The sequence below is a fragment of the Aulonocara stuartgranti genome (genome assembly GCF_965226115.1).
Source record: "Aulonocara stuartgranti genome assembly, chromosome: 23".
In the NCBI taxonomy this organism is placed as follows: Eukaryota; Metazoa; Chordata; class Actinopteri; order Cichliformes; family Cichlidae; genus Aulonocara; species Aulonocara stuartgranti.
This window is the reverse complement of record NC_138958.1, coordinates 21273784-21299652: the sequence shown is the minus strand read 5'-3', so window position 1 is coordinate 21299652 and position 25869 is coordinate 21273784. Positions and strand designations below refer to the sequence as shown.

Genomic DNA, 25869 nt, shown 5'->3' with positions numbered 1-25869 from the left:
TTACAGTAACGCGTTACAAGTAACGCGCTACTTGTAACGCGTTACAAGTAACGCGTTACTGCCCATCTCTGGCTAACATATAACAGATAGGATTAGCTAACAAATGCCTTAAAACAAAGTTTACCTGTTTGGAAAGAAAATTATAACATGGGGTAAGCCAATGCCATTATCTGCGGCAAGATTTTGGAGGCTGTTTTGTTTTGGGGGGGTTTTACTTGCAATAAATAACTTAGCCAAGTGCATAAAACATTCAGTCACATGACCCAGAGACCAGTCAGTGATCTCATGGTAACTATCAGTTGAGACCCTAACTACTCTACAGTAACTCATCAACTCTCTGAGAGGTACTAAAACATTAAATGCATTGCAACCTAGAAACAGAGACTGCAACAACACGTTTCAAAGTCTAAGTACTTGCAAACTGTTTATAACTTTAAAATATCAACTAATTGCTGAAAAGTCAGCATCTTCCATACCGAACAGAGTAGGCCACAATAAACTAAACTAAAAGAATCACAAGTAGATTTTTGATTCAGCACTGTGTACCTCTTTGTAACTGATTTCAGCAACCACTCATACACATTTAGACTTTACCACGTCTTTAGGGCTGTGTGACTGAGGCTTTCTAGCTTTAGGAAGTGTTAAAATCAATTTAGGAAGTTTGTATTTCTTTGTTGTTTTTTTAATTAAGCGTAATAATGTATTTGTTTTTGAGCCTTATATACTTATAAATATTAATACACTATTGCATGTCTGGATATTGGATGTTTTTGTTCTCATTTTAGTCAAAAGTTTCATGTCAAAACATACTGCTAGCAGCATGTAAAATATCAAAACTGGTGACCAAGAAAACATGATGCTGACTCAATGTTAGAATCCATAACTGTGTTAAAGTAGGTGGGGATTAATAATTTGTAGCTTTAAATTGAATAATCTTAATATCCTACTACATTTTATAAAAATTACTATGTGTTTTTTAAATAAAAAATGTAAGTGTAACTCAATATAAAATACTAAGAGGAAACTTACTCTAAATCATAGCCCAGTTTTTTCCTATTTTTTAAATTAATTTAATTACATCTATCCATTATAGATCATTATATAAGGAAGTTTGGCACATTACTCCAACAAATAGCTGAAACTCTCTCATACAGGTCTGGGTAATGCAATGGCTAAATATTTCGGTAAGAACAGTTTCACCTTGTGCCCAACAACGGTTTAATATTTATCAAGTATTACATGAGATGATTGGCAGTCAGCTGGGAAAAACCCTCAGGCATCATCATCTCTCCTTATAATAACAAGTATGGGAATTTTTGTGAGATATTTAGGGGCACCACCCACATCATGGAAGGCAGACGTGTCATTCCATAGGGGCAAACATGGCAACCATCCAAATTAACCGCACCTTGAGGTTTTTCAGAAGAAGATGTCACGTCAGCCGTCAATGTTAAATACCTGGAAGTGCTCACAACAACAAACCCAAACAATCTGTAATAAGAACTTTATTTTTCAACAATAACAAAGAACAAAATATTTCAAAAGCATATTCATATGTTACATCGACTGTACAGAGACTGGATGGTGTGGGCTTTACTCTAAATGGAAGGATGCTAACAAAACGAGGAAACTAGGAATATTTAAGTCATCTCATGAAAAAATATGAAATATTCCATGTCTAGGTACAAAATAGAAAAAGGATTAAGCAGATTATGGACTGATACTATACCCTGATACAGTGTTTAGGCCTCTTAACTGTCACAACATCATTTACAAACAAAACATGACAACATTGCCATCTTTCAATAGCTAAACCTCTTGGCCTCTTTGGTTCCATGATTAGGTATAATACATTTGAACAGAATTCAATTTTGCTTCTATAAAAATAACTTTTATTTTTTCAATGGCAGTTTCTATTCATTTTTTTATGACTAGTCACGCAACTCCTCAGTGCAAATACTCTAAGAACCATTCGCTTTGAAGAATAAGCAAAAGATTACAGTGGCAGGTGAGCCTAGGGTTGGGCATCGGGCAGGAGGCTGGAGAAAACACGAGATAATGAGCAGTATCAAGTCTCAGGTATTTCTCTTTACCCAGCGAATAAGAGAAAAATGTGTAACGAGGTTGTGAAATAACAGGTCGCTGAAGCGTTTAACCTGAAAATATCAAAGTGACTGAGGCCTGAAAGTGTGTCTCAAAGTGTGTTATGGTGCCAAACAGGCCGCGATGGGAATTCCGCTGGGATGCATTTATTTAAAAATCACTATTCGTGCATCGCATTTGGGTCAAAGTTAGCCCCAGTTAGCCTCTTTTTACATTTCAGATGATTATTTTTCTAATGGCAGTAAAACCTTTTTAGATGAAAGAGAAGAAAAAACTCCAATAGATTATTGGATTGAGCTGGTATAGCAATGTACGGATGACATTGAAACAAACTTGTACATTATATGTGCAGTTGTAGAACGAATGTTGGTGCTGTTTGGAACCACTGATTCATATTTTACATGCAAAGTAAACAGTGTGCTGTATCAGTAAAACGTGCATATATGCAGAAGTGGACCTTTTATGTCAATACAGCAAGATTACTCCCTTCCAATATTATTTTTGAACCAACACCAATACATCAATTGACACCAAACTCTAAAAAGTTATATTGGTGGAAGGAGTACCAGGGGGTCCTTGGACAGTTTTCTCCATCGTAAGAACCTTTGGACTTGAAGATATATTAGCTTAAGCTGCTGTGTTGGTTCAATTTTACTGTGCAACATATTCAATATTTAGCCAACCAAATCTCAAAAAATTGCAAGAGTAAATACATTTATTTAAATAAAATTCCAAACATTGGTTTTTACTAGATACACACACCACAAAGCAGTCAGCAACAGCTGACTAGTGCCCATGCTATTGTTTGGTCTGTTCTTGCTGTTGGCAAAGTGATACACTTCATCACTCTGAGAAAATGTATTAACGTACAGTAATTAGCCTATTTTTGTGGGTACTCTGTAACACTCAGGTCCTTCGCTGCTATGTAAATGTCATTTTAGGTAGGTGGTTGCCAGGCAGCGTGATAGAGTCATTAAAATGTTGAAGTTTTGTGGCTACAAATTATGTTAATGTTGAGAAATAAAAATATGCAATGCTTTTAAAAGCATTTATTTGTGCATATATTCTAAAAATTGGGCATTTTCACATGTTGATAGGTAGTTGCTAGGCAACATAATATATATACATATATGGGCCTTCAGGCATCTAAGCTATATCAGTGTACAAAGTTTGGTTGCTCAACTCCCGGTCATGTTGAAGGAGTTTCCAAACAAACAAATACACAGAGATTTGGTGTGTGCATTTTTAGGTTTGAGGATACTGAATAAGTCAAACTGTTGCCCTGCTTTTGTTGTTGTTGTTGTTGCTTCTTTAACCATAAATCAAAGAAAAATAAATAGTGTTTCCTTCTTAAAAGAGAAGGAATGTTTTTTCATCAGAGCCTCCCACCTGAAGCCCAACACACCACTGCCTGCCACACTTACTTCAAGTATTGGTGATAGTTTGTCACTAGAGCTTAAGTTCATCTTGTCTGATATATGGGTAAATACTATACATTGCATAGCTCATGCGGCACTTATTTATTTTAGAAGGACTGTGGGCGTAGATGTGCCACGTAGGGCTCATTAAAGGCATTTCAATCTGCAAGTGCTATCAAAGTGTGCGTCAGGAAGTGCAAAGTTGCACCTTCTCTTAACTGAGCAATATGGCAACTTTTCACTTTCACTGACGGAAATAAGAGTTACATTAAATGTATTTTGATAAGGAAGGGGTCAAACCTTCCATTTCAAGGAGAAGCTGCAGGAAAGTGAAGGAAATATCTTGCTTGTGAGGTCATTCCTGATATGCTGAAAAGGAATATTTGTTTGACTGGCACCTTAATGAGCAGGTTGGTTCGTCAACTAAAAGGATTTTCTTTTACTTCAGTGATACAAAGACCAAGAAGAAAGGGTCGAAGTTTTCACCCTAACAGGAATATCTTGAATAGGTCTCAAAACAAACTAACGTGGAATTTCTGAAACTTCGGATGGTAAATCAAAGCTCATAGTTACTGACGTTCTGATCTACAGATTTCTCTGGGGGCAATAGTTTGAGGGAACATTCCTGAGTGCAAAAGTAAGATAGTCTCCTTAAAGATGGGTTTATTACTTTCAGTAGTACAGATTTTAAGAAGGGAGCATAGAAGCTTGGTTGACTGAGCCAAAACCTCTGGGAAAACCAAATATTATATCATAGAATTTGTGGAACTTTAGTTGGTAAATGGGTGCTCATTATATATTGACTGGATGAGCTATTGCCCTACTCTCAGATACAAATATTTTTATTGGAGCAAAATGTGACACATACTTTGATGAGAAATTAAGGTGGATTCCTGAAAGATGGGGTTTATTACTTTTAACGGTACATATTCCCCAAAAGAAGGGTAGAATTTGGTTGAGCTGCTAGTTTATGATGTACAGATTCTACTGGTGATGAAGATTTCAACTACAGGATGTATTTTTTAAGTTCAGAGGTACAAAACCCAAAAAGAAAGGGAAGGCGTTTGATTGACTCATCCAAAGTCTTTAGAAGAGGTCAAAAATTAAGTTTGCATAAACTTATGACACTTTGAGTGTTACTTAAGTGCTAATTAAGTATAAACATTAATTGGACAAGCTACTAACCCATTTCTTTTTTATCTACAGATTCTACTGGGTAAAACAATTTTCAAATCAAAATGTTTGATCAGCACTAAAGTTAATGGAAAACTGTGAAGAAATGCATATCAGAAACATGGCCTCTAAGCAGATATTCCATTGAATTTCAGTTGTGACATCTCACAAAGTTCTACCTGTATTTTGGATAATTATTGAATGGTTTTGGAGTAATAAAAACCTTGTTTACTGGGGTTTGCTGGAATATAGAATATGTTTCCATTCATTTCAAAAATCTGTTTCTGGAATTTGCAGGTCTTATTATGGAACAAACTTTGTTAAGGCCAGAAGTGCTGTACGATCCAAGCCAGAAGTGCTGTATGTTGGTGTAGCTTGAGTGGTGTGAAGACATTTTCAGTGTTTGTCCAAAGTACTCTTGAAAGAGGCATAGCAGAATCACCCCCCAACCTTCATTGTTACTCATGTAAAGCTCCTTTTACCTCCTCTGGAGACAGCATTTTAACATTCAAGGTTGGGTTTATGTTCTACTCATGAAGAGTTTCAAGTGGCGCCTATACTAACAACTTGAGTGATAGCAGAAAATTACATCAGATGATGCTGCTTTGTAAAGGCTAGTAGGTTAAGTAAGTCTTACACAATTTAACAAACCAGATCCTCATTATCTTAGAGATAATTAATGAAGAACTTCAGATATTGATTGTTTTCCAAGTGGATTTTTAAAGATTTGGAAGAGAACTCTTCATTTCTGTCTGCAGGAGACTAAGTCTTCAAACTCATATTATGAATATATCAACAAACATAAATATATATACAAGTTTTTGTGCAGGCATATATGAGGGTGTGTAGATATGTGTGGATGAGGTTGTGCGTGCACATGTTTTCTCCGTCGTCCATAAATATTTTAATATTTAATTTTTTTGTAATATTGTGAATCTGTTTAGTTCTTCAGTTCCACTTTAAGTAAACAGGAAAAACATACTCAAGCACAGCCACACTCGTCCACGATCATGTTTGGAACGTCACGCTTGACGATGTTGTATTCGTCGTCAAAGTAGAGCATGGACATGGTACTGAGCTTTGTGGGGATGCAGCAGGAATTCATGGAGCCCGGACTCATCCCCCGCAAACGGTACTGGTTCACCACTGCTGTGTGAAAGGATGAAGCTGAACCGGGGACACCGGCCATGTAAGCCGGACAATTCCCCTCACAGTAGTTCCCGTAGTAGCCTGACGGTGCAATGATCCAGTCGCTCCAACCGATGAGTCGGAAGTCTATGTAGAACTGCTGCCGGCAGCACAGGTTGCTGCTGCCATCACACTCCAGTCCTCGCTTCCGGATCCGGTGTTTGCTGTCAGCCTGCCTCGCCTGTACCACCAGGAAAGGCCGGTGGGACTCATCATGGACATTGAGCAAAATGGGCAAGACACCCTCTGCCTCGCAGCCCTCACAGCGGATATCCAGGTTCTGTCGCCTGTCACCTTTCTCGAACACCAACCGGACAGCATCAGTCAGCATAAAGGTGTGCCAGCCACTGCGTTTTAGCTCCACTCGTTTTTCCACCAGGTTCCATTTGCTGCCAAGGCCGGGCTCCTGGTAGTACACCTTCACCGTAACCTTACGCCTGGCACGCACCTCCAAAGGTGCCGGCAGCACCTTAAAGTAGAGCCATAGGGTGGCTTGCGTCACATACAGGTTCTGGTTCCCCTCGCTGGAGATCAGGAAAAACAGGCTGGACTGGGATGTCACCATATCATCTAAGGAGCAAAAACACATCAGAGGTATTAACAATGATGTCAAGTAACTGTTCAGAATACGCCATCTGGAAAGACCACTGACGATTGAAAGTAAAGGGCAGTGACAACCAGCTCATGGGTAAATGTTTATATTAAGATATAACTCTTTCTCCCCATAAAGGCAACATCTGATGACCTCCCTTGTACCCTTAATGATCAGTTTTGACACTTCAGTATATATCAATAAAGAAGCACGAGAACAGGTTCTGGGTTTTTCCAAGATTAGCCCTAGTAAGCTGTATAGGCAGATAACTTCTGATAAACTTCTGAAGCAGTCCTGAAGATGACAGAAGCTGCTCATTTCAGAAAAGAGAAACAAGTGACTGGAAAGATCTAGATATAGAAAGGAGAGGGATAAGTTAGTTTGGCACCTAAAAACGCACCTCACAAAAGCAAAGGCTGAAAATAAAATCATATGTTACTAATTTAGAAAATAAAATCATACAAAGCCTGACTGTCCTTACAATGAGGCCTGACAGAGCAATACAGGTCTATGAAGCCTCAGGAGACACAAGAAAGACTATCTCCATGGCGTTAGCTTTTTCTCAGAGACTGTGCAGACACTGCACATGGACACAGGTTTAAGGACTATTAGCTCTTTTGAAGAACTGTGACTGAAAAATACAAATCCTCAAATCCCCTCAAACCCAATGATACCTCTAGACAGATTAATACCACCATGTTGGTCTTAGAAGTATTCCAAGTACTTAAACTACAACAAAATGCCAGGATTGTTTGGTCTGGGCTGCTTTGTATGGATTGCAATCCATCTCATTTATTTCTCTTGTGGGATTTATTCTGCAAGCAAGTTTGCCCATTAACGAAGGATAAAGTTTTGATCTGGAGCAGAAACATGTAAATATCCTTTAAGTACTCTTGAGTAATTGATGGTGGAGTGAAACAGTACTCCACACTCTCATGACTAGAAGAAACGGTCTAATCAATCTACTGCGTTTTACATTTTGGGGTCATTTATCTTGAGATGCTTCTGGAGCTTTCAGTGGCTGTTTCAAACCTAGAACTTGCAACTTTGCTTTTATTTTAAATGCCCCAATGAGAAGCTGATTGACGGATGTCAGATGAAGACGCTTAGTGCCATTAATCAGGTCTGAACCTCCTGAACTGAACTGAGTGCAGCTGACCAGGATGAATTGAGACTGACAGCATTTAGGAGGCCACAGACTTCAGTGAATGAACCTCGAGAGCTTTAACCATAAAAAAAAAAAAGGAGAAGACCAACCAAATACCATGAAAGCTTCCCTGAACTGGATACAAGGCTTGTGAGTACACAAAACATAAATCTGAAACAGTGTGAAAGACGTTCTAACTCTACAAGCTTCGCCTCATCCATCTTGAGACAAGGACATCTCTGAGTCAGCAACTTGGCTGTTACATCAAACACTGCCCGCAGATTAGACCGCTGCTGTCACCATAAAAATCAAGGATGATAAAGTAAAGTTTCTACAAAAGGATAACAAAGGTTAAGTTGAGCTCCAGGCGCAGATTTCACAGGTGGTTTATGTTCGTCTGTCACCACATATTCTATCAAGATGCTAAAACCCTCGGCTTGTTCACTTATTCTAAACTGTAGAGATCAAAGCGACAGCTAAAATGCCTGTGATGCAGATATAAACAAGCACTCAGTGGCAGGAGGGGTCTGAACGGGCTGGCGTTGGTTTGGGGATGAGATCTACAAGCATTGTTAGATGAGCCAGCTGCATTGTCTTTGATGGGACCAAGGAAGTCGTGGATTCTTCTGGACAAGATAAACCCAGAGATTAAAGGACTCTGGTATCAATACCAAGCTCGGCTTGATGGTAAATGCTTTGAAAGTGTCCAAACAGGCTTATTTTAATAAACTGCTCATCATGCGCTGGAAAAGAAAGACAGCAACTGGCTCGGTGTTACATCTGGCACATATTTATCATTTATTTATCTTACTTTCTCCGTGGTCAGAGCCACAAATGTTTAGTCAGGATTAAGAGACAGATGAATAAAGCATGCTGTGATGTGGCAGTGGCCCAACTGTGCAAATTTGCAAAAAGAATTTCTAATGCAGTAACTAAAACTTCAAGCTAAAATAAGCCGACGTGACGGCATGTAACCACTTTCATTTGAATTCACTTATCTGCTGTTTTCCTGTCAAACATTTGCTGACACTGGACATTTTCTGAATGGTCTTTCATTTGAAATCTGTGGCTACAAGAAATGCTGACCCGCTTGTGGTTATGAGATCAGTGACGCCAAAATGAAAAGAGGAAGATAAGCAAATCCTATTCTTGCCGTCAAAGTGGTCAAACAACAGAGATCTGTTAAAACTCAGTTACTTCTCCTTTTTTTAAAACAATGAATGACCCTTTGTGATTTATTATATAATAATACTAAAAGATCCAGATCCTGACGTAGAAATTTTGAGCTTGTGCTTTTTCTGGAAACTCGTGTGTTTCAGCAACATGAAGTTTGCATCCTGTGCTTTAACAAATTACACTAAATAAGATGATGAACGTTGATTACAAAATGTTTTACTCTAAATATGTAAAAATGGGCAAAAATGAACCATCCAGTACAGCAATTTTATTCATGTTTGAGGGGGAAAACTGTCAAATAAACACTATTTTACACATTGCTATTTTATGGAGATCATTTGATATGATCAAAAGGTCCTCATAATGTACTGAAATGACCATCAGGCAAGACTTTTTGGTGCTAAATGTGTCAGAATTGAATTGAGTAGATGGGAAGGTAACGTCTTGTATTTTGTAGCATGTGGTTAGAAATGCAACTCTATGTCTGCCACCAGCCTGAGGACTAGAACCGGCCCACAGACCATCTAAATCTACCAACAATGTCCTGAAAACAACCCATGAAAAACCAACCACAGACAGCATTGTGCCAAACAATCTTAAAGCAAATGACCGCAGAGACTCTAAACTGCCATTTACTTCAGTTTAGTTCAAACCAAATCGCAGCCGCAGTCCCTTTAAGGCACTTTATATTGTAAGGTAAAGGCTCTACAGTATTGTAGAGAAACCCCAGCAATGTGACGACCCACAGAGAAGAAACACTTGGTGACAGTGGGAAGAAAAAAACTCCCCTTTTACGGGGTTTCCAGGCTCAGGGAGGGGCAGCCGTCTGCCACAACCAGGTGGAGGTGAGGGGAGGAAAAAAGGACTTGATTCCAGTTCAGCCTGTTTTATCACTAACCTGTTCAGTCACGCATTTCATCCAAATGGCAATATGTGAGATAATTTAAATGCTCATGCAGCATTTTGGAGAATGTTTTTGTTAGCGTTATTTGCTTGTGCAGTGAACAACTGTTTGGTCTTTTGCTTTACTAAGTCAATATGAGCTTCTAAAGTCGCCCACCCCTCGTCTAGTTGGATGTTAAGAGGTTAGCAGTGACTAGGTTGCAAGAGTAGGGGCTGAGTTTGTTTTTTATTTTATACACATGCAGAAGAAAAACTTTAAAACATTCATAAAGTAGAAGATGTTGAACTTCAAACAAAGTCTTTTGGTGTTTTTCTGTTAAAAGCTTTTTTTATTTGGGTGAATGTTAACCTTTACCCCAGTGACCTGGTGGATATAAAGAGGTGCAAATCTGTACTACAAAGTTGCCCTGAGATCCAACCATCAAGCTTAAGAGGTACATTGGTGCACCTACAGGGGCAGCTACTGATTTTTACAGGACCCTTTGTTTCTGGGAGTGACCCAAATGTCACTAGTGAGCTTATAAATACAGCAGCAAGTGAAGGCATCGCCACTAATGGAGCTCACACTCACAGAAAGTTAGCCTGAAAGTCAGAACCCAAACTGTGTGTCACTGTGACGCAGCAGCTAACAAACCAACACCATGCTCCCTGTGTTTTTAGAGGCTGCAGTTAGATCACACACACACACACACGGAATGAGTTTTAATGGGGTGCCAGGCTGCAGGATTCAGCCCGTCAATCTGCATTCAGGCTGCACGACAACCAGCACAAAAGCTCTGACCTTATACTGAGAAGACTGATTCAACACAGGCCTGCTGTGTCACACACACACACACATAAACACACAGTATCCTGGATGCAGACACATGTGCATGCAGGCACTCACAGAAAAGCTGGACAAAAGCTCAAATCCTCCAAAACAGGCAGGGATAAATGACACTCAAACACATGATATAATCAATACACACACATGCACACACATGCACACAAACACAGAGACACTCTGAGTGGTGATTTGTTGATGTAGAAAGCAGATGTTTTGGAGAAGCGACGGCGAGCGTGCTGAGAGACACACGTGGGCGAAGCAGGTGGTGTCGTTGATCATTTTCAGCCCTGCTCCTTTCAAATAAAGCAAAACTGTTCCTGTGGGCCTTGACGCCGTGCCATGTCCCCACTGGCAGCCGCTCAGCGCCGCTCAACGCCAGCCAACTGGCAAGTGGGTGATGCCGAGGTGGAAGGTCTGCAACACAGCGGCCACAGAGAGAAACATCTGAGAGCATAAAAGCCTCTCAGCGGGGAGTGAAACCTCCGCCGACACCGAGCAGAGTTTACACTGGTTTATTTTTTACAGGGAAGTGAACACAGCACTCACATTTGGATTGTCCCCACTTTCTGTCACTCACATGAATGCAACAGCCACCAAACTCCATTCAAAATGTGCCTGATTTGTAATGTATCTGCCCAAAGAATCACAAAACTTTACTTAAAGTGTGCAGAAAATGCATGAAATGAGTTTTTAGATTTGGCAAAACCAGCATTTCTTTTGGTTTACTTTGAGACTGTCTACAGTGGAAACAGCCAACATGTGATGACAGCTTAACTGGGGTCAAAAACAGTCCCAAACTATCCCCAGGGGTTGATTCTAGAAAGAAATCAAGCTTCTCGATTCACAGAACAACTTCAGGTAGCAGCTACAGCTACAGCTGGCCCCTCTGCTTTTATTTTGGCGGGGTTTTCAGGTCCTAGCACCAACATCTGTTCAACATCAGCATGTTCTCTGGGTTGTTTCTCACTCAGTCAGTATATAAAGACACACGCACACTTTAAACACACACACAGAGCAGCAGAGTTGGAGGAAGTTCAGTGTGTGTGTGTGTCTCCTGATCCTTTCTGCATACATCAAATATCAGCTCACATCCTGAATTTTAGGAGAACAAGTGTCCTGCCTGCTTTATACAAACCTGCAGCCATAAAGATTTATCAAAATTTATTTTTTAAAGGTTTTTAAAACTTAGTGCTTTTTGTTGATAAATTTCTGCTGTTTTCACACCTGCATACTTTTAAAAAGTCCATAAAGACTTAGTTTTTATAGGGAAATATTTTAGTTTTAGGGTTATCTTTTAAAAAAAAAAAAAAAAGACTTTCACCTTGAACTTATTTTCTGCATAGAAACAAAAGCACAGATCCACCTCGGAGAGAAAAATCAATGTGTTCTCTTTTTTCATACCTAAATAAAACAGGTGATCTGATTGGTTTTAATTAGTTTCAATAAAAATTTAAAAAAGAAACGACTTTATGATGAGAACAGTGAGGCGTGAGTGACTCCTCACCTTTCTCCGCGAAGCTGATGATCTCCGAGCTCTCCTCCAGCACCTCGTTGCTCATCGGATGCCCGTCCAGGTTGGGGATCTCCACCCTCCCGTCCTCTCGCAGCTTCCCGGCGTGCAGCTTCCGCAGGGCTGTCACCATGGCCGCCTTGGGGACCGGGTGCGTGATGTTGGGCCTCTCCCGCATCTGCAGCCTGCTTAAGATGTGCCTCTTCACCGCCTCTAAGAAGTCCCCGTCGAGCCGCCCGGACTCCGGCTCCTCCGGCAGAGCGCCGCCGCCGCAGGACGCGCAGGTGTCCCGGGACGCCGTGCGCGCCTCCGCCTCGGTACCGGGCGCAGCGGTGCAGCGGATGGAGAGGACGCAAGCCACGAGGAGTGCCAGTCTGAGAAGACAGCTACTCATTTTCTGTCTGAGGAGGAGCAGAAAAAACTTTTCTCCCTCTTTTTTTTGTCACAGTTCAGATCATAAAGTTCAAACACGGAGACTGAAACGCGCTCCTTAAGCGCAGAGCAGCCTCCGCGCGTAACGGCAGCCCGCACGGCTCTGATCACTGGGAGGTGTGTGCGCAGGAGACCTTTCTATCACATCGCTACCAGCAGCCTGTCAGCAGTGCGGAGCTCAGTTCTCGATAATCCGTTTGTTTGGTGCAGTTTTTTTGTTTGTTTGTTTGTTTGTTTTTTTGGAGCTTCACCCGAAAAGCATCACGGTAATCAGCATCGGCCCCGCAGGAGGTTCCACGTATTCCACAGAGAGCGGAGAAGACGCGCAGAGTCCTCCACGAGCATCTTCAAAGTTCAGTCTGTGAGCATCACCATCATCATCATCCTCACTGTCTACAAGCAGCCCTGCTCGTGACTCCCGCTGTGTTGCTGCTGCCGGAGTGCCGACGCGCAATTAAGAAGATTAAAAGGAAGAGGAGGAAGATGAGAGGGAGGCGTGCCTGTGAGCGCACCGAGCAGCGTTTCCATTCTGCCGTGTGAGCTTGCAGTCTCCCAAAACTTCTTATATACAGGAGAGGGGGTTGGGATGGGGGATAGTGTGGGCGGGGCTAGCGAGGAGTCAGAGAAGCGCCAGGGGTGCTCACTGCTGAAAAACTCCCTGTGGGGAAATTAGCCCTAAAGGGAGGCAGACTCTAAAAACCCGAGCTGTTTACAGGTTTACACCACCCCTCTGCCCTCCTCCGCCCACAGAAAACCACAGGACTCCTCTGTTGCTGAAGTAATCTGATTACCCAAAACAGCTGTGGGAAGGGCTGAATTGTGCAGAATTCTGAAGAAATGTGCTCTACACATGCCAAAAACTAAAAAAAAAAAAAGCAGCTGAAATTTATGCTGCTCACTTTATTTGATGTAAATGTAACAAAAATGTAAATGATGTATAATAAACTTATTGCACCTTACAAAAGGTGAGTTACAGTAAATTTGCTTAATGAGGAGATATCACATCAAGTTACAGTAGAGCAAAAAAAATCTCAGCTACACTCAGTTTTATGTTTATAAACATCGATTATTTCTATTCTATTTTAGAACATTTTTAATATTTACATTATGTGTTTAAAAAATCTGTATTTTGTCACCTTCACGTGGCCCATACAGCACAGTGAGGGCTGCTTCAGTGACCCATACACCGCACATTTGTAGGAACATGTTTTTATTACACTGAATGGGACTGCAGGAGGATTGGTGTCCTTATTATATCTAAATCTTTACACAGCCACACTTCTAAAAGTCCAAACACAATATACCTGAAATAAATTAAGGTTATAATGTTGCACATTGGTGGTCTTTGCCATTTCTCAAGTATTTAAAACTGTGTATGCAGATAAAAAGTACATATAAATTAATAAGAAAGTGAACTTCAGGAACTGGAGATCAAAATGAATTAAGTTAAATGCCCTAATTTAATTAAAGAAGGGACCATGTTAGTAAATAAGTAGTTATTTGGATTAAATAGTCAAAACTTTTATTTTCTTTGTACTTTGTTTCAGTCGCCATGTGTCACTTTCTCTCTTTTTGAGTGATTTATTTTCAATGATCATCACAAATTGTATTTGATCTGCTTGAGTTCATCTAATTTATTTACTACTTTAAACATAAATGTTCAAGTTGATTATTTAGCTGGATTTCTTAAAAATTATCTATTTACTTGGAGAATTTTCTCGTTATTGATTACCACCTCTTGAGTACTTTAAATGGTAAATGGCCTGTATTTGTATAGCACTTTCCCTATGGACCCCAAAGCGCTTTACACATTCAGTCATCCACCCATTCACACACACATGGTGATGGCAAGCTACGTTGTAGCCACAGCAACCCTGGGGCGCACTGACAGAGGCGAGGCTGCCAGACGCTGGCGCCACCGGGCCCTCTGACCACCACCAGTAGGCAACAGGTGAAGTGTGTTGCCCAAGGACACAACGACTGAGACTGTCCAAGCCAGTTACAAGGCGAACTCCCAACTCTTGAGCCACGATCGCCATTGTAATCAAATGTTATTTATTGCATGTAGTCATATTATTTCAGTTCTGAAAACATTCCACTGCTAAATTTAGAGATAAAACACAACTTTTTTTTCATGCTCATGTAGAGTTTCGATGTACAGTACGACTGATTGAGTAAAAGCTGCAATATTTATTCTGTAATGTAAAAAAAAAGGAAATACTCAAAATGAAAGTGTTTACATGTAAAATACTTGTTGTGTGGACAGTAAGAACATTCAGTGGACTTCGGTGTTACCCTTTTCTCTCTTCTAATACCACTTGTAACGCTTTTGTTTATTTGTCTATGTATCCTGTATCCTGCAGTGCTTCAGCTCACGTGGACTTTTAAGACGTCACATCACAGAAGATTCCGCTAAAACACGACTACAGTTTGGTTTAATCATCCAGGAGCACACTTTAAAATAAATAAAACAGGGGAAACACTTTAACTTTGGGGAGGGTGTTTGCAGTCTGATGAGTACAAGGAAGAGGAAAAACAAGGAAAAATCACATAAAACATCAAGACCCAGCAAAACATAAAGTCTGGATTAAACTGTAATCTTAATAAGAGTGGCAGAAGCCTGTGTTTAATACTCTCATACTAACTTTTAAAGTTTTTCTGGTGCATAAAAGGAAATTTATAGTCTTTGCTTTTGTTTTATATCCTTTAAGATCCTTAAATCTGGCTTTTTCCAAAGGACGTTTGTTATAAGCTGAACTTGAATCAATGCTCAGCCTTCAGAAAGACAACATAACACAGATATGTATATGGTAATCAGTTTATATAACATTACCTTACAACTGGATAGAAAAATGTGACCCAAAGTATGGAAATACCACCATTTCAGTTGTACCATATGTTGTAGCTATAATATAAAGCCTGGATTACCTTTTAATGTACATCAAAGCTTTTCTTTACAGCCTTCGTCCTGTAGAAACTTATTAAACGTTAATGGTCCATAAAAGTGATTTTGTAGACACTTTGTTGTTTTGTGTCCTTTAGCTTCTTTAAAACGGTTGATTTTCAAGTTGAGTCAGTGACCAGCAGGCAAAAAACAACATAGATGGAAAAATGTTGACTTACCCTGATATTTCCTCTCAGTTGTATAGAAAAAGGCTGGTTTTATTCTTCATGTGTTATTGTTTCAAACTAAGATGTGACCACATACTTTTGGAAATTCAAACAAATGTTGCCACATGTATTAAAATAAACACCTGGGGTTATTGCAAGTGGATAAACTTTGACGTAAACGCCCTGAAGCACCATGGGAGCTCAAACCACAGCGTTACATTTTCAGCCAAGCTCATTTCGATAAGCCCTAAAAGAACATTCAAATAATCGGAGAGCCTCGCTCTTTGTAGTCAAATGGAACATGATCCGCAACAGCTCGTCCTAATGACACGGCAGGAAGTCCGGACAACAACATTTGTTAGTAAAACTGAGAACCAAATGAGCTCGTCACACCCCTTTACAGCCAGCACTAGCGAGATAGGCAGAGAGGCTGGGCTCAGTGACCTTTGACCTTTCAGCTGGTGATTATCACAAGGCAAAACAACCTGAAGAGCAGACACAATCTGCTTTTCCCTTTTTATCCTCACAGTTAATGACCACATGAATCATAATTTCTAATTAATACGAACTCTTAAATGTATTCTATTTTATATATCCTAAATATGATAAAATAAAAGGTTAAAAACAGGTTTTACTTAACTTTGGAGCTCCATATAGCACCAGTTCAATAAAGGTTGGCACTTTAGTCATTGATCTCCGCTCCTCCTTGTCATGCGTGAGGAAAGTAATGAAATGGCGCCATCTTTGTTCCAAACACTGAAACTACATCATGTATAAAATCTTTCAATAATTCTATAGTTTTGCACCCCAAGAAAATGTTCATGCTTTCCAGGTAAGTAAATGTATGATTTTGAAATTTTGCAGCAGAAACCTAAAAATTGGGATCTATCCAAGTGAAAAGGGGACAAAAGTTAAACAGTTAACATAAAATTGATGAGGCTGTGAAGGAAATTATTCTCTTTGTTCACAGACTGATTGAAAATTTGCTCCACTGAAAGTCAAAGATCTCCTCATTGTGCTTTTGGTTCTTCTAAAGTCGCCAAACTTACCAGACTTTAGACTGAAGCCCAGTTTGACATGTGAAAATCAAACATTGGCCAAACCTCAGATCATCACACAGGAGAAAATCTAGCTGTTTCCTTTGTTTTCATTTTGCTTTTCTAATTGTTTGTCTGCAGCTTTACTTTCCAAACGGAGTCTAACTCAGCTGTTACTGTCTGAAGATGGAGCACCCTGGACAGGTCTCCAAGCTAATCCAAGAAACAAAGAAATTTTTTAGAGAAAAAATGTGTTTCAATAATCCTTCCAAAGTACTTTGTCCTACAGAGTCTCATAAGAATTAAACCAACCGCATTCTGCTTTGGTCCTGAAGATTGATGGGTGATCATTTGGCTCAGCCTATAAAACTGCATCTGATCCTATAAGTTCATGCTGCAGCATTAAATCATATAAAAGTTTTAAAGAGGTGACTTTTAAAACGTTATATTCCTGTTGGTTTTATTTTGTAACATATTGTTAGAATTAAGATTTACATTTTTTGGCCTCATAGTGTAGTGATTCAGTCACAAACCCCAAGATCCCCCTGCTGTCATGACCGCTGCGGCACCAGGCAACACTCCACCCTCCCCACTCCTGCTAAACAGGTGACAATAGATTTAAGAGCGACGGGGCTTAGTATCGCTGAATCTTTCATTTTATTTATTTTTTGCTGTGTTTTACATGCATCTATTTGAAAGAGTGTAAAAACAAAACATTATTTTATTTTATATGCTGGAATATGCATATAAAATATGCGACATAAAACCTATTTCGGCCCTTGTGAATCAGGGAGCAGCTGAAAGTAGCTTTCTACTTACAATAATTGATCATTGCAGTACCTTCACAGTCCAGCAGAGGGTCATGGCACACACTAGGAGAAATTCAGAAACTGAACTTTTTTTACTTTAAACTGGGATCACTGATTTTAAATCTGTGTTCCTGTTTTGCTGTTTTTCCTCTGCAGAAGACGTCTGATGGTATCATAAGCATAAACTAAAATCCTGAAGCAAAGCAGGCCACAGTCCTCTTAGTTTACAGAATAGTCAGAATTGTTAGTCCTGTCTGGGCTGCTCATTGTTCTTCTTTTTTTGGTTTAGAAACAAACTCAACACTGCTGTAAAGACCTTCACATCAGTTTGTCTGGGGGTGTTGGGAGACTGATATTTAAGAACCGATTCATTCTTTCCCTTTTTTTTTTTTTTTTTTTTTTGAAAAATATAAAATATAAAGTCATCAGAGGTGAAGGGAACTGAAAGACAGCAGCTTCTTTTCATGAGTTATGGACATCATGGTCCCAAAAGAAAAAAGTGTGAGGTTATCCAGCTTCATAATTACTAGATTATTTTTATTTATTTATTTATTTATTTTTCTATTTTTAAAATTATTCTAATTTCATCATTTGTTCCCCTCCTGTATGGATCACAGTTACTTCACTGCAGTGATCTAAGAAGGGAACAAAACAGTCATCATATTTATTTGCCTTTTTAAATTTCTGTTTCCCATCTATTCAAGTTCAAAGGTCACAAATTTTAGTCAGCTGTATGTAGAACAAAATTAATGAAATTTAAAGAAAAAATAAAGATAAGCTCAAATAAAGATAGCTCAAATGCAAAGACGTAAATCACAAAAAAAGACTGAAAAAAGTTAAATATGATATATGACATTTAAGTAATAACAAACACAAAAACTAAATAATAAAAGGATCTAAAGCAGATTTATGGAAGAGCTTTAATTTAATTCCCATATTTAGCGCTTCAAAATTTGTATGTAAAAATAAATCAGAGTAAAACACCTATATATATATATAGTAGTAAATAAAGTGAAGTGTCAAAGTGGCCTATAAAAATATTACTGAATGAATATTTGTTTTCTTTCAGTAACAATAAAGACAGGGAATTCCGTGACGTCACATCCTGTAGAGGACAAGACGGTAAAGGTAAAGGTAGGAGGTGTCACTCTGTGTCTGTTTCCGGGTTTCTCTGCTAGAAATAACAGGGCCAGACATTTTGTGGACTTTATTTAAATCGTATAACCTTCAAAGATGCTTAATAACATGTGTTGGTGTTTGTTTAGCGGGTAAAGTGGTACATCAGTCGCCCTGGTAACATTTGCGCGTGCGCTGAGCGGCCGCCTGCGATTAGCTGAAAGAGTGGGTCGTCCTCGCGAACACAGACGATCTTCGCCGAGTCCGTGTACAAGGTGGGGCGCACAGTCTGCTGGAGAACTTGTAAAAGTTGTGCGTGAAGCGGATTTCTGAGTGAACGGCAGGAAAACACCTCAGCAGGTGAGTGAGTGGAGTCCGACCGTGCTGTTCACCCCGGCACGGTCCGCCTCTGCCTCGCGGGCAGCGTTTTAACGGCGGATTCTCGCTCAGTTTCCCCCTGTGGAGGAACAGAAATCGTTATCTGTCGCTGCTTTACGGGCAGCTTTGAGTGGCAGCGCGACCGACCAATGACAACAGGCCTGTCCGCGCCCGAGGCCAATCAGAGATGACGTTTGAGGGACGGGGGCAGAAACCGGGAAGAGCAGTGTCTGTTTAGTGTCTTGTTGAGACTCGTTTCCAGCTGTTTAGGACAGAGAGGAAGCTGAAGTTGAGTGTTGATAGGAGCACATATAGTTCCTCTTTGAGCTCAGCCAGCCGTGTTATTAATCTATGGCTAATTTCGGAGCTTATTTACAGCTCCAGCTTATCTCTGCCCGCATGTCGAGCAACTGGAAAGGTCACTGACGAGAGGGTTTTTCCACATACCTCCCATACTTATCACTCATGCAGGGTGTACAGACCTGTATCACTCACACCTGAAGCTAACGACCCTTTTCCACGGCAGGAACTTTCCCCATGAGCTTCTAAGGAACTGGCCCTGCTCTCCTCCTAGTACTTTCCAGCAGTGCAGACACTTTCAGGGCTGGATTTTTACCCCTCAGTGTGCTTAAGGGGGCTCTACTTTCTGTCTGATGTTAGAGCTGATGTAACGTTGTCAGTGATTACAAATGTTGATCACTTATTTGTCCAATCCTGAATCAGAAACTTGGATCGCATATCGGTGACAATCAGTCGATCTGTTGAGTTCAGTTCTGCAATTTTCCTGTGTTTACAACACCACAAAGCTATCACAGTGTGAAGCACGCTAACAGCAGAGACTTTGTAAGAACTAGAGCTTTGTATAGGGGTGTCAAACATCAGGCACTGAGGGCTAGAATCGGCCTGGCAAAGGCTCTAATCGGCCCCACTGAACAGCTTTTGGAACAAGTGAAGAAGGGCATAAATGTTGGACTTGTACCTGTATTTTCACAGGTTTTACAGCTTTTCCCGCTGATAAAGACCTCCTTGTAGCCATTCATGTGCCACCAGAGTAAATAAGTTACAAATAAGCAGTTAAATGTCAGAATTTCAGATTTATTCCAACACTTCTTTATGTAGAAAAACTGAGACATGTTGATGAAATTGCACTTCTTGTTTCTTACATTAAGATATCTCTGGGATTACATGTGTGCTTCAGCTTATTTAAACTGACAAAAAAGGCGAGTTTCACTGAGCTGGCACACTTAAGGGCTACTGTAAAAATGAGTTTGAGATTCCTGGTCTAGTAGAACTTTTGTTCGATGTTAAGCCACGTCCACTCAAGCCGCTACCAGTAAAGGCGAAGGAGACCACTGATTGCCTTGTGAGAAGCCTGAAATATCATCTAGCGACATGAGGGCTGAACGATTTTTATTTTTTATTTCTTAAAACTAACCCATGAGTATGTTGTTTTTGGCTATATGCCGAAAACAACATACTCCCCTTCAAAGCGAAGCACAATGTTGCTTTTTGTGTGAATGGAACTTAACAAACACTGTAAATAACGGCAGTGAAGACTCTCACACTGAGCTGGAATCAGCCAGGGGACAGTAAATGAGGCAAATACATCTTTACATTGTCAGTAACCTACAGTTGATATTCACAGCCAAGTTAACTCCATCCAATTGCAAGTGGAAAAAGTCTGATTGGTGAGTTCATAATCAAAACGCAGGGGAGCGAAGACGAGGACCTCGATGTTCAAAATGTCTGTGAAAACTGTAGCACGAACAAACCAGGAGATTTTTCTTATTGAGGAGTTCTTGAAACGTCTTCATTGCTACCAAACCATATCGTCTTTGTGTCAGGGCCGCGAACGTAAACTGAAGCACAAGAGGAACGCAGCAAGGCCAATATCTCTCAGAAAGATAAATATGTGATTATCTCAATCAGCTGAAGAATGGAAAGCATCCTGTTGTTTCCTCTGTCTGCTCATTTGTTTGGCACCTGAAAAAAATCTCGTTACTCACAGTAAGGTTCTTATTTTTAGAAGAACCTTTGTTAGGAGACGTAGCTCCATAATCACAACTAGCTAAATGACAAAATATTCAAATATTACCGCCCCGCCACACCAAATCTGTAGTCTTCACTAAATTAGGTGCAAATGCAGCTTCAGCTCACATAGTGATCGAAGTACGTTTATCACATATGTGTCTAAGCATACACAGAAGCACCCAGACTTTAATTTTCAAAATAAAAGCATTAACCTCTTTATAAAACCAACAGAGCATATGCATATGCATGTACATGTAAAGCCTTCAAACTGCTGACTTAAACCACAGACTGTCCGTCTCTGAGGATATGAAACAGAAAAACGGCGTCACTCTGTACCAGTTTCTTTGGATCTCAGAGGAAAGCATAAAAACTCAGCTGTGTGTTTGAATTTTTCTGAATCCTCTAGAGCAGAGGCGGCAAATTAACCATAGATCCTGGTCCACAAACAGCCCAATTTGACCTAAAGTGGGCTAGACCAGTGAAACCACTGCGTAACAACCTGCATTTAAAGGGAAAACCTTAAAACGTAAATGTATAATAACAGTACAGTCTGCAGGTCACAGTGGAGAAGCCTTAAACGTTCACATGTAGAGCAGGACTGTAATTAAAGCAATAATGCTTCATTTTTGCCATTTTTGACTTTACGCATTTCATTAATTCCCCATCCTTAATAGGTTGAAATCACAACTTCACAGTGATTAATTTCTTTATTTTTTTATCTGAATTTTATTTGAAGATTCCAGGAAATCCCCTTTATTAAAAATATACTTTTCTTTTGACTTTTTGCCAATGCTTTCCTGATAAATCATGATCCCAATATTTGCCAAAATAATTATTCAAGCAGCGTGTCCAGGTCTTAGAAATAGCAGGTTCCTGGTAGTCTTAGGCATTTGTGCTGAAGAGAACTTGGCTTCTTTGTTTTTAAGGTTCTTGAACATGGTTTTCATCTCATTGAGAGGTTTCATCTGCTCTAAAAGCTGATTGGTAGTTCCAGGTGTTCACCCTACAGTGGAGTCACAGGTTGTCCTATGAGTTGTTGACCCATCCTGTTGTCATCATATGAGTTGCTAAGGAGTGAGTGGTAGTTGAATCACCTGGTAAGGAATCTCAAGACTGCGTCACACCTTAATTATACTTCTGCATTGAACCTATGTAGATTCTGTGACGCTGCCTGCGCAAGTGACCAACATCATCATTGCATTTATATCTGTGTCAGCGTGTAGTTGCATATCTAGGAAGGTGCACATCATATAGTGGCTTATAGTGTCGTGGTTAACAAGTTTGCCTGACACATGAGAGATCCCCAATTCAAGTTCAGGAGGAGACGCAAAGCGCTGTGACGGTTGTGTCAGGAAGGGCATCCAGCATAAAAATCTGTGCCAAACCAAACGTGGGGTTTTTTGTAAGTCCCAAAATGAATGTGTGAGTCTTTTCATGTCCTTTCCTGCTGACCTCTGCTGGTCTCTACAGGTCGTCAGAACTCGAGAGCAGAGCTGTGAGCCACCTGACCTAGACCAGAGTCATGGCCTCTGGTAAGAACAAAAACCAGAGCTCTCTGGTTCTCCACAAGGTGATCATGGTGGGCAGCGGCGGTGTAGGGAAGTCAGCCCTAACCCTGCAGTTCATGTATGACGAGGTGAGACTCGAGAACTACATTTTCCATCAGCCCTTCCCTCTGTGCTGTTTCTTCTCCCCAGTCACGTGACCCTTGTTTTTGCTCGCAGTTCGTGGAGGACTACGAGCCCACCAAAGCCGACAGCTACAGGAAGAAGGTGGTGCTGGACGGCGAGGACGTGCAGATTGACATTTTGGACACGGCGGGTCAAGAAGACTACGCAGCCATCAGGGATAACTATTTCCGCAGTGGCGAGGGCTTCCTGCTCGTCTTCTCCATCACAGAGCACGAGTCATTCACAGCAACGTCGGAGTTCAGGTCAGTGTCTGAGTCTTCTTAACAAGCAGAGGTACATTTTAATCGACTTATGTGGAGTAAAATCTCCACAGTAATATACAACCAGGCAGTGAAAATGACTGTGTTTAAAACATTTTTAAAAATTCAGCCCTGGGGAAAAAAAAATCACATTTACATGTTGACACGAAAACTGAGCTGTTAAACTCAAAAGAACCACACACAGGTCGCTTTTAAGTCAACAGATTCCTCCCATTCCTTCCCATAAAGGCTGGACTTTAGATCAAGCGCAGCACACAGCTAGCAGCTACAGTAAAGAACTGCTGACAGCTTTCAGTAAAAACTAGAAAGGCAAACTTTAAGTCGTGATCCAAGTTTAAACAGGTGAGTCATAAAAAAGAGGAAATCACTGCTGTACAGCTGTTGTGACGGAAAATTAGAGAACAAAAAGTGTTTGCTTGCTTTTTTTTTTTGGAGAGTGCTGTAAACATGTTTATTTCTGTTGTAAATTCAGACATTTTAACGTGGGAATCTGTGGAGATCAGTGTTGGTCAAGTTACTTGAAAAAAAATAACTAGTTACTAATTACTTATTACGTCTCCAAAACAGTAATCCCGTAACTTTACTGATTACTTATTTTCAAAAGTAATGAGTTACTTAGTTACTTTTCATACACAACCTGAATACGTAATAAAGCAACAGACCTTTCAGCCCAATTCTACTTTTTCTGCATAATCTATCATATAAAATGTAATCAAATGAAAAAGCCTCTCTTTAAAACTTCTTTTAATCTTTTAACTTTATACACATTGCTTCAAGCAAAAATTAAATTATGTGCAACTGTGTTTGACTTTTAAATGTTAAACATTTGTTTAACATTTAAAACCATTTTCTGCATATTCCAGCATATAAAATAAAATAATGTTTTGTTTTTACACTCTTTCAAATAGATGCATGTAAAACACAGCAAAAAATAAATAAAATGAAAGATTCAGCGATACTAAGCCCCGTCGCTCTTAAATCTATTGTCACCTGTTTAGCAGGAGTGGGGAGGGTGGAGTGTTGCCTGGTGCCGCAGCGGTCATGACAGCAGGGGGATCTGGGGGTTTGTGATTTTCACATTCCCATGGCGGCTTGCTACATGCTTGCTCAGATTTGAAGTTTGATTTTTCACTGCCATGGGCGTTGCACGCGCTTACGTCATTGTCATGAGACACTCTCACAAACAAAATCACAACAGTTTAGTAACGCAGTAACGCAGCATGCTTACAGGAAAGTAACAGTAATCTAATTACTTTTTGCAATAGTAAGCTTTTACATTACTCGTTACTTGAAAAAAGTAATTAGATTAAGTAACGTGTTACTTGTAGTGCGTTACTGCACATCTGTAGTGGAGATTGACTCACTGTTGGACCCAGCCTCTTGTTGACATTCTAAGAACTGCAGCTTCATTTTCTACCACTGATAAAATGAGAATATTTACTTTAACAGACTAATGAGGGCATCAATGTTTAATAGTCTTGTCTCAAAGAAACTTTGAGGACCATTAATGTAGAGTGACCTGTACTTTGAAAATCTCTCTTGTATTTTCAGGGAGCAGATCCTGCGGGTGAAAGAAGAGGAGGCCATCCCTCTCCTTCTGGTGGGGAACAAGTCAGATCTGGAGGATCGGCGGCAGGTTTCTGCTGAAGAGGCCACGGCAAAGGCAAGCGAGTGGGGCGTCCAATACGTGGAGACCTCAGCCAAGACGAGAGCCAATGTGGACAAGGTAGAGAACAAAAGAAACAAAACAAAGAGCTCTGACCTTTGAGACAAGGCTCTGACCAACAGTTAATCCATGTAATCTGTCTGCAGGTGTTCTTTGACCTCATGAGGGAGGTCCGCAAGAAGAAAATGTCTGAGAGTAAAGACAAAAATTGGCCGAGTGGCAAGAAGAAGAAGAAGCACTGCTGCGTACTCTGAGCTCAGCGGCAACGCGACCGTGTGCCAAAAACCAAAGAAAAGGAAAACTTCTCTGAGAGAGACTGAAGCAGCTTCAGATGAGCAGCTGCAAATGCACTCGATACGTTCACTCCTCACTTGCCAAACACAGAGCACAACACTCTTGTTTCTCTTCTTCTTTGGCGTCTGCTTGTTCTCCACATGATACTACTCACTCTTTGTGCACAGCTGTGAATGGCCCAAAGTATGTGGACACGTCTGCTATATGTCTGGTATTAACGTGCTGCTCATTTCAGCATCTGAGGGCTGTGGGGCAGATTGAAATCGTGCTTTATCTACACAACAATCAGATTACTTTAACTCTCCTCACTGCCAGCTGTGCCCACAAACATATGGCACATGTAGAAGACCACAAGTTTTTTTTTTTTTTTTTTTCAATAACAGAAGCAGGTCCGTCAATTGTTTGTAAAACTGGAGTTCACAGGAAGCACACAGTCTTTTTATGTGGAGAACAAACAGGTTCGTACACTTCAGAGTGTTTTTCTTTCTCTCAAATCTGAATTTTGTTACTTAAACTGGTGTCTGTGCTCCCACTTGTTTTAAAACCTAATTTTTCTCGTTATTTAGCTCTTTTGTATGTCTGTTTTCAGTATTACAGTATCAGACATTCCTCATATCTGATTATACCACTTCCAGACACTCCTTTTGTAATAAGCTTTCACTTCCTTTATGAATAAAGTCATAATTTATAATCAAAGTTTCAAAGGGAATCAGCCCTTTAAATCTTTGCATCATCTGCATATACTCTAATTAATTACACATTTAGCTCAATTAAAGCTGGAATGTGTTTGTTGCTGTCGGCTTGTAGATAAACTCTTCTTAATGTGATAATAAAATGAATAATCAAATTTACAGTGTTTGCTTTATTAAAAAAGAGATTAGCATAATCACAGCTCCACATCTAGCACACTGTCATCTGTCAAAAGTCACTGATACTTAGTTTTCAGTCTGTTTCTGTCCAAAATGAAAGCAGAAGTGTACAACTTTGTTTGTTTTTTAAAGAAATGGT

At 40.1% G+C, this 25869-nt stretch overlaps 2 protein-coding genes and 1 long non-coding RNA gene across 4 annotated transcripts in view; 1 reads left to right on the top strand and 2 right to left on the bottom strand.

The window, feature by feature from the left end:
- Positions 1-25869, bottom strand: part of LOC309700900 — a 447937-nt gene that overhangs the window by 392005 nt on the left and 30063 nt on the right. The gene's annotated exons all lie outside the window — the stretch shown is intronic.
- Positions 1490-13032, bottom strand: LOC309699815 (inhibin beta B chain). Its single transcript, XM_082523007.1, has 2 exons — positions 12031-13032; positions 1490-6452 (listed from the first exon to the last, which is right to left on the bottom strand). The coding sequence occupies exons 1-2, from the start codon at positions 12428-12430 to the stop codon at positions 5677-5679; spliced, it is 1176 nt and encodes a 391-aa protein (XP_082379133.1). The 5' UTR covers positions 12431-13032; the 3' UTR covers positions 1490-5676.
- On the top strand, positions 18623-25712 carry LOC309701322 (ras-related protein ralB-A-like). Its single transcript, XM_082525433.1, has 5 exons — positions 18623-18901; positions 22421-22586; positions 22675-22883; positions 24453-24627; positions 24714-25712. Exons 2-5 carry the CDS (start codon positions 22473-22475, stop codon positions 24819-24821), a joined length of 606 nt encoding a protein of 201 aa, XP_082381559.1. The 5' UTR covers positions 18623-18901; positions 22421-22472; the 3' UTR covers positions 24822-25712.

Coding starts and splice junctions, on each gene's coding strand:
- LOC309699815 (XM_082523007.1), bottom strand. CDS start 12,430: ATGAGTAGCTGTCTTCTCAGACTGGCACTCCTCGTGGCTTGCGTCCTC. Junction 6,453..12,030: donor CATCAGCTTCGCGGAGAAAG/GTGAGGAGTCAC, acceptor TTTGCTCCTTAG/ATGATATGGTGACATCCCAG.
- LOC309701322 (XM_082525433.1), top strand. CDS start 22,473: ATGGCCTCTGGTAAGAACAAAAACCAGAGCTCTCTGGTTCTCCACAAG. Junction 22,884..24,452: donor ACAGCAACGTCGGAGTTCAG/GTCAGTGTCTGA, acceptor TTGTATTTTCAG/GGAGCAGATCCTGCGGGTGA. Junction 24,628..24,713: donor CGAGAGCCAATGTGGACAAG/GTAGAGAACAAA, acceptor ATCTGTCTGCAG/GTGTTCTTTGACCTCATGAG.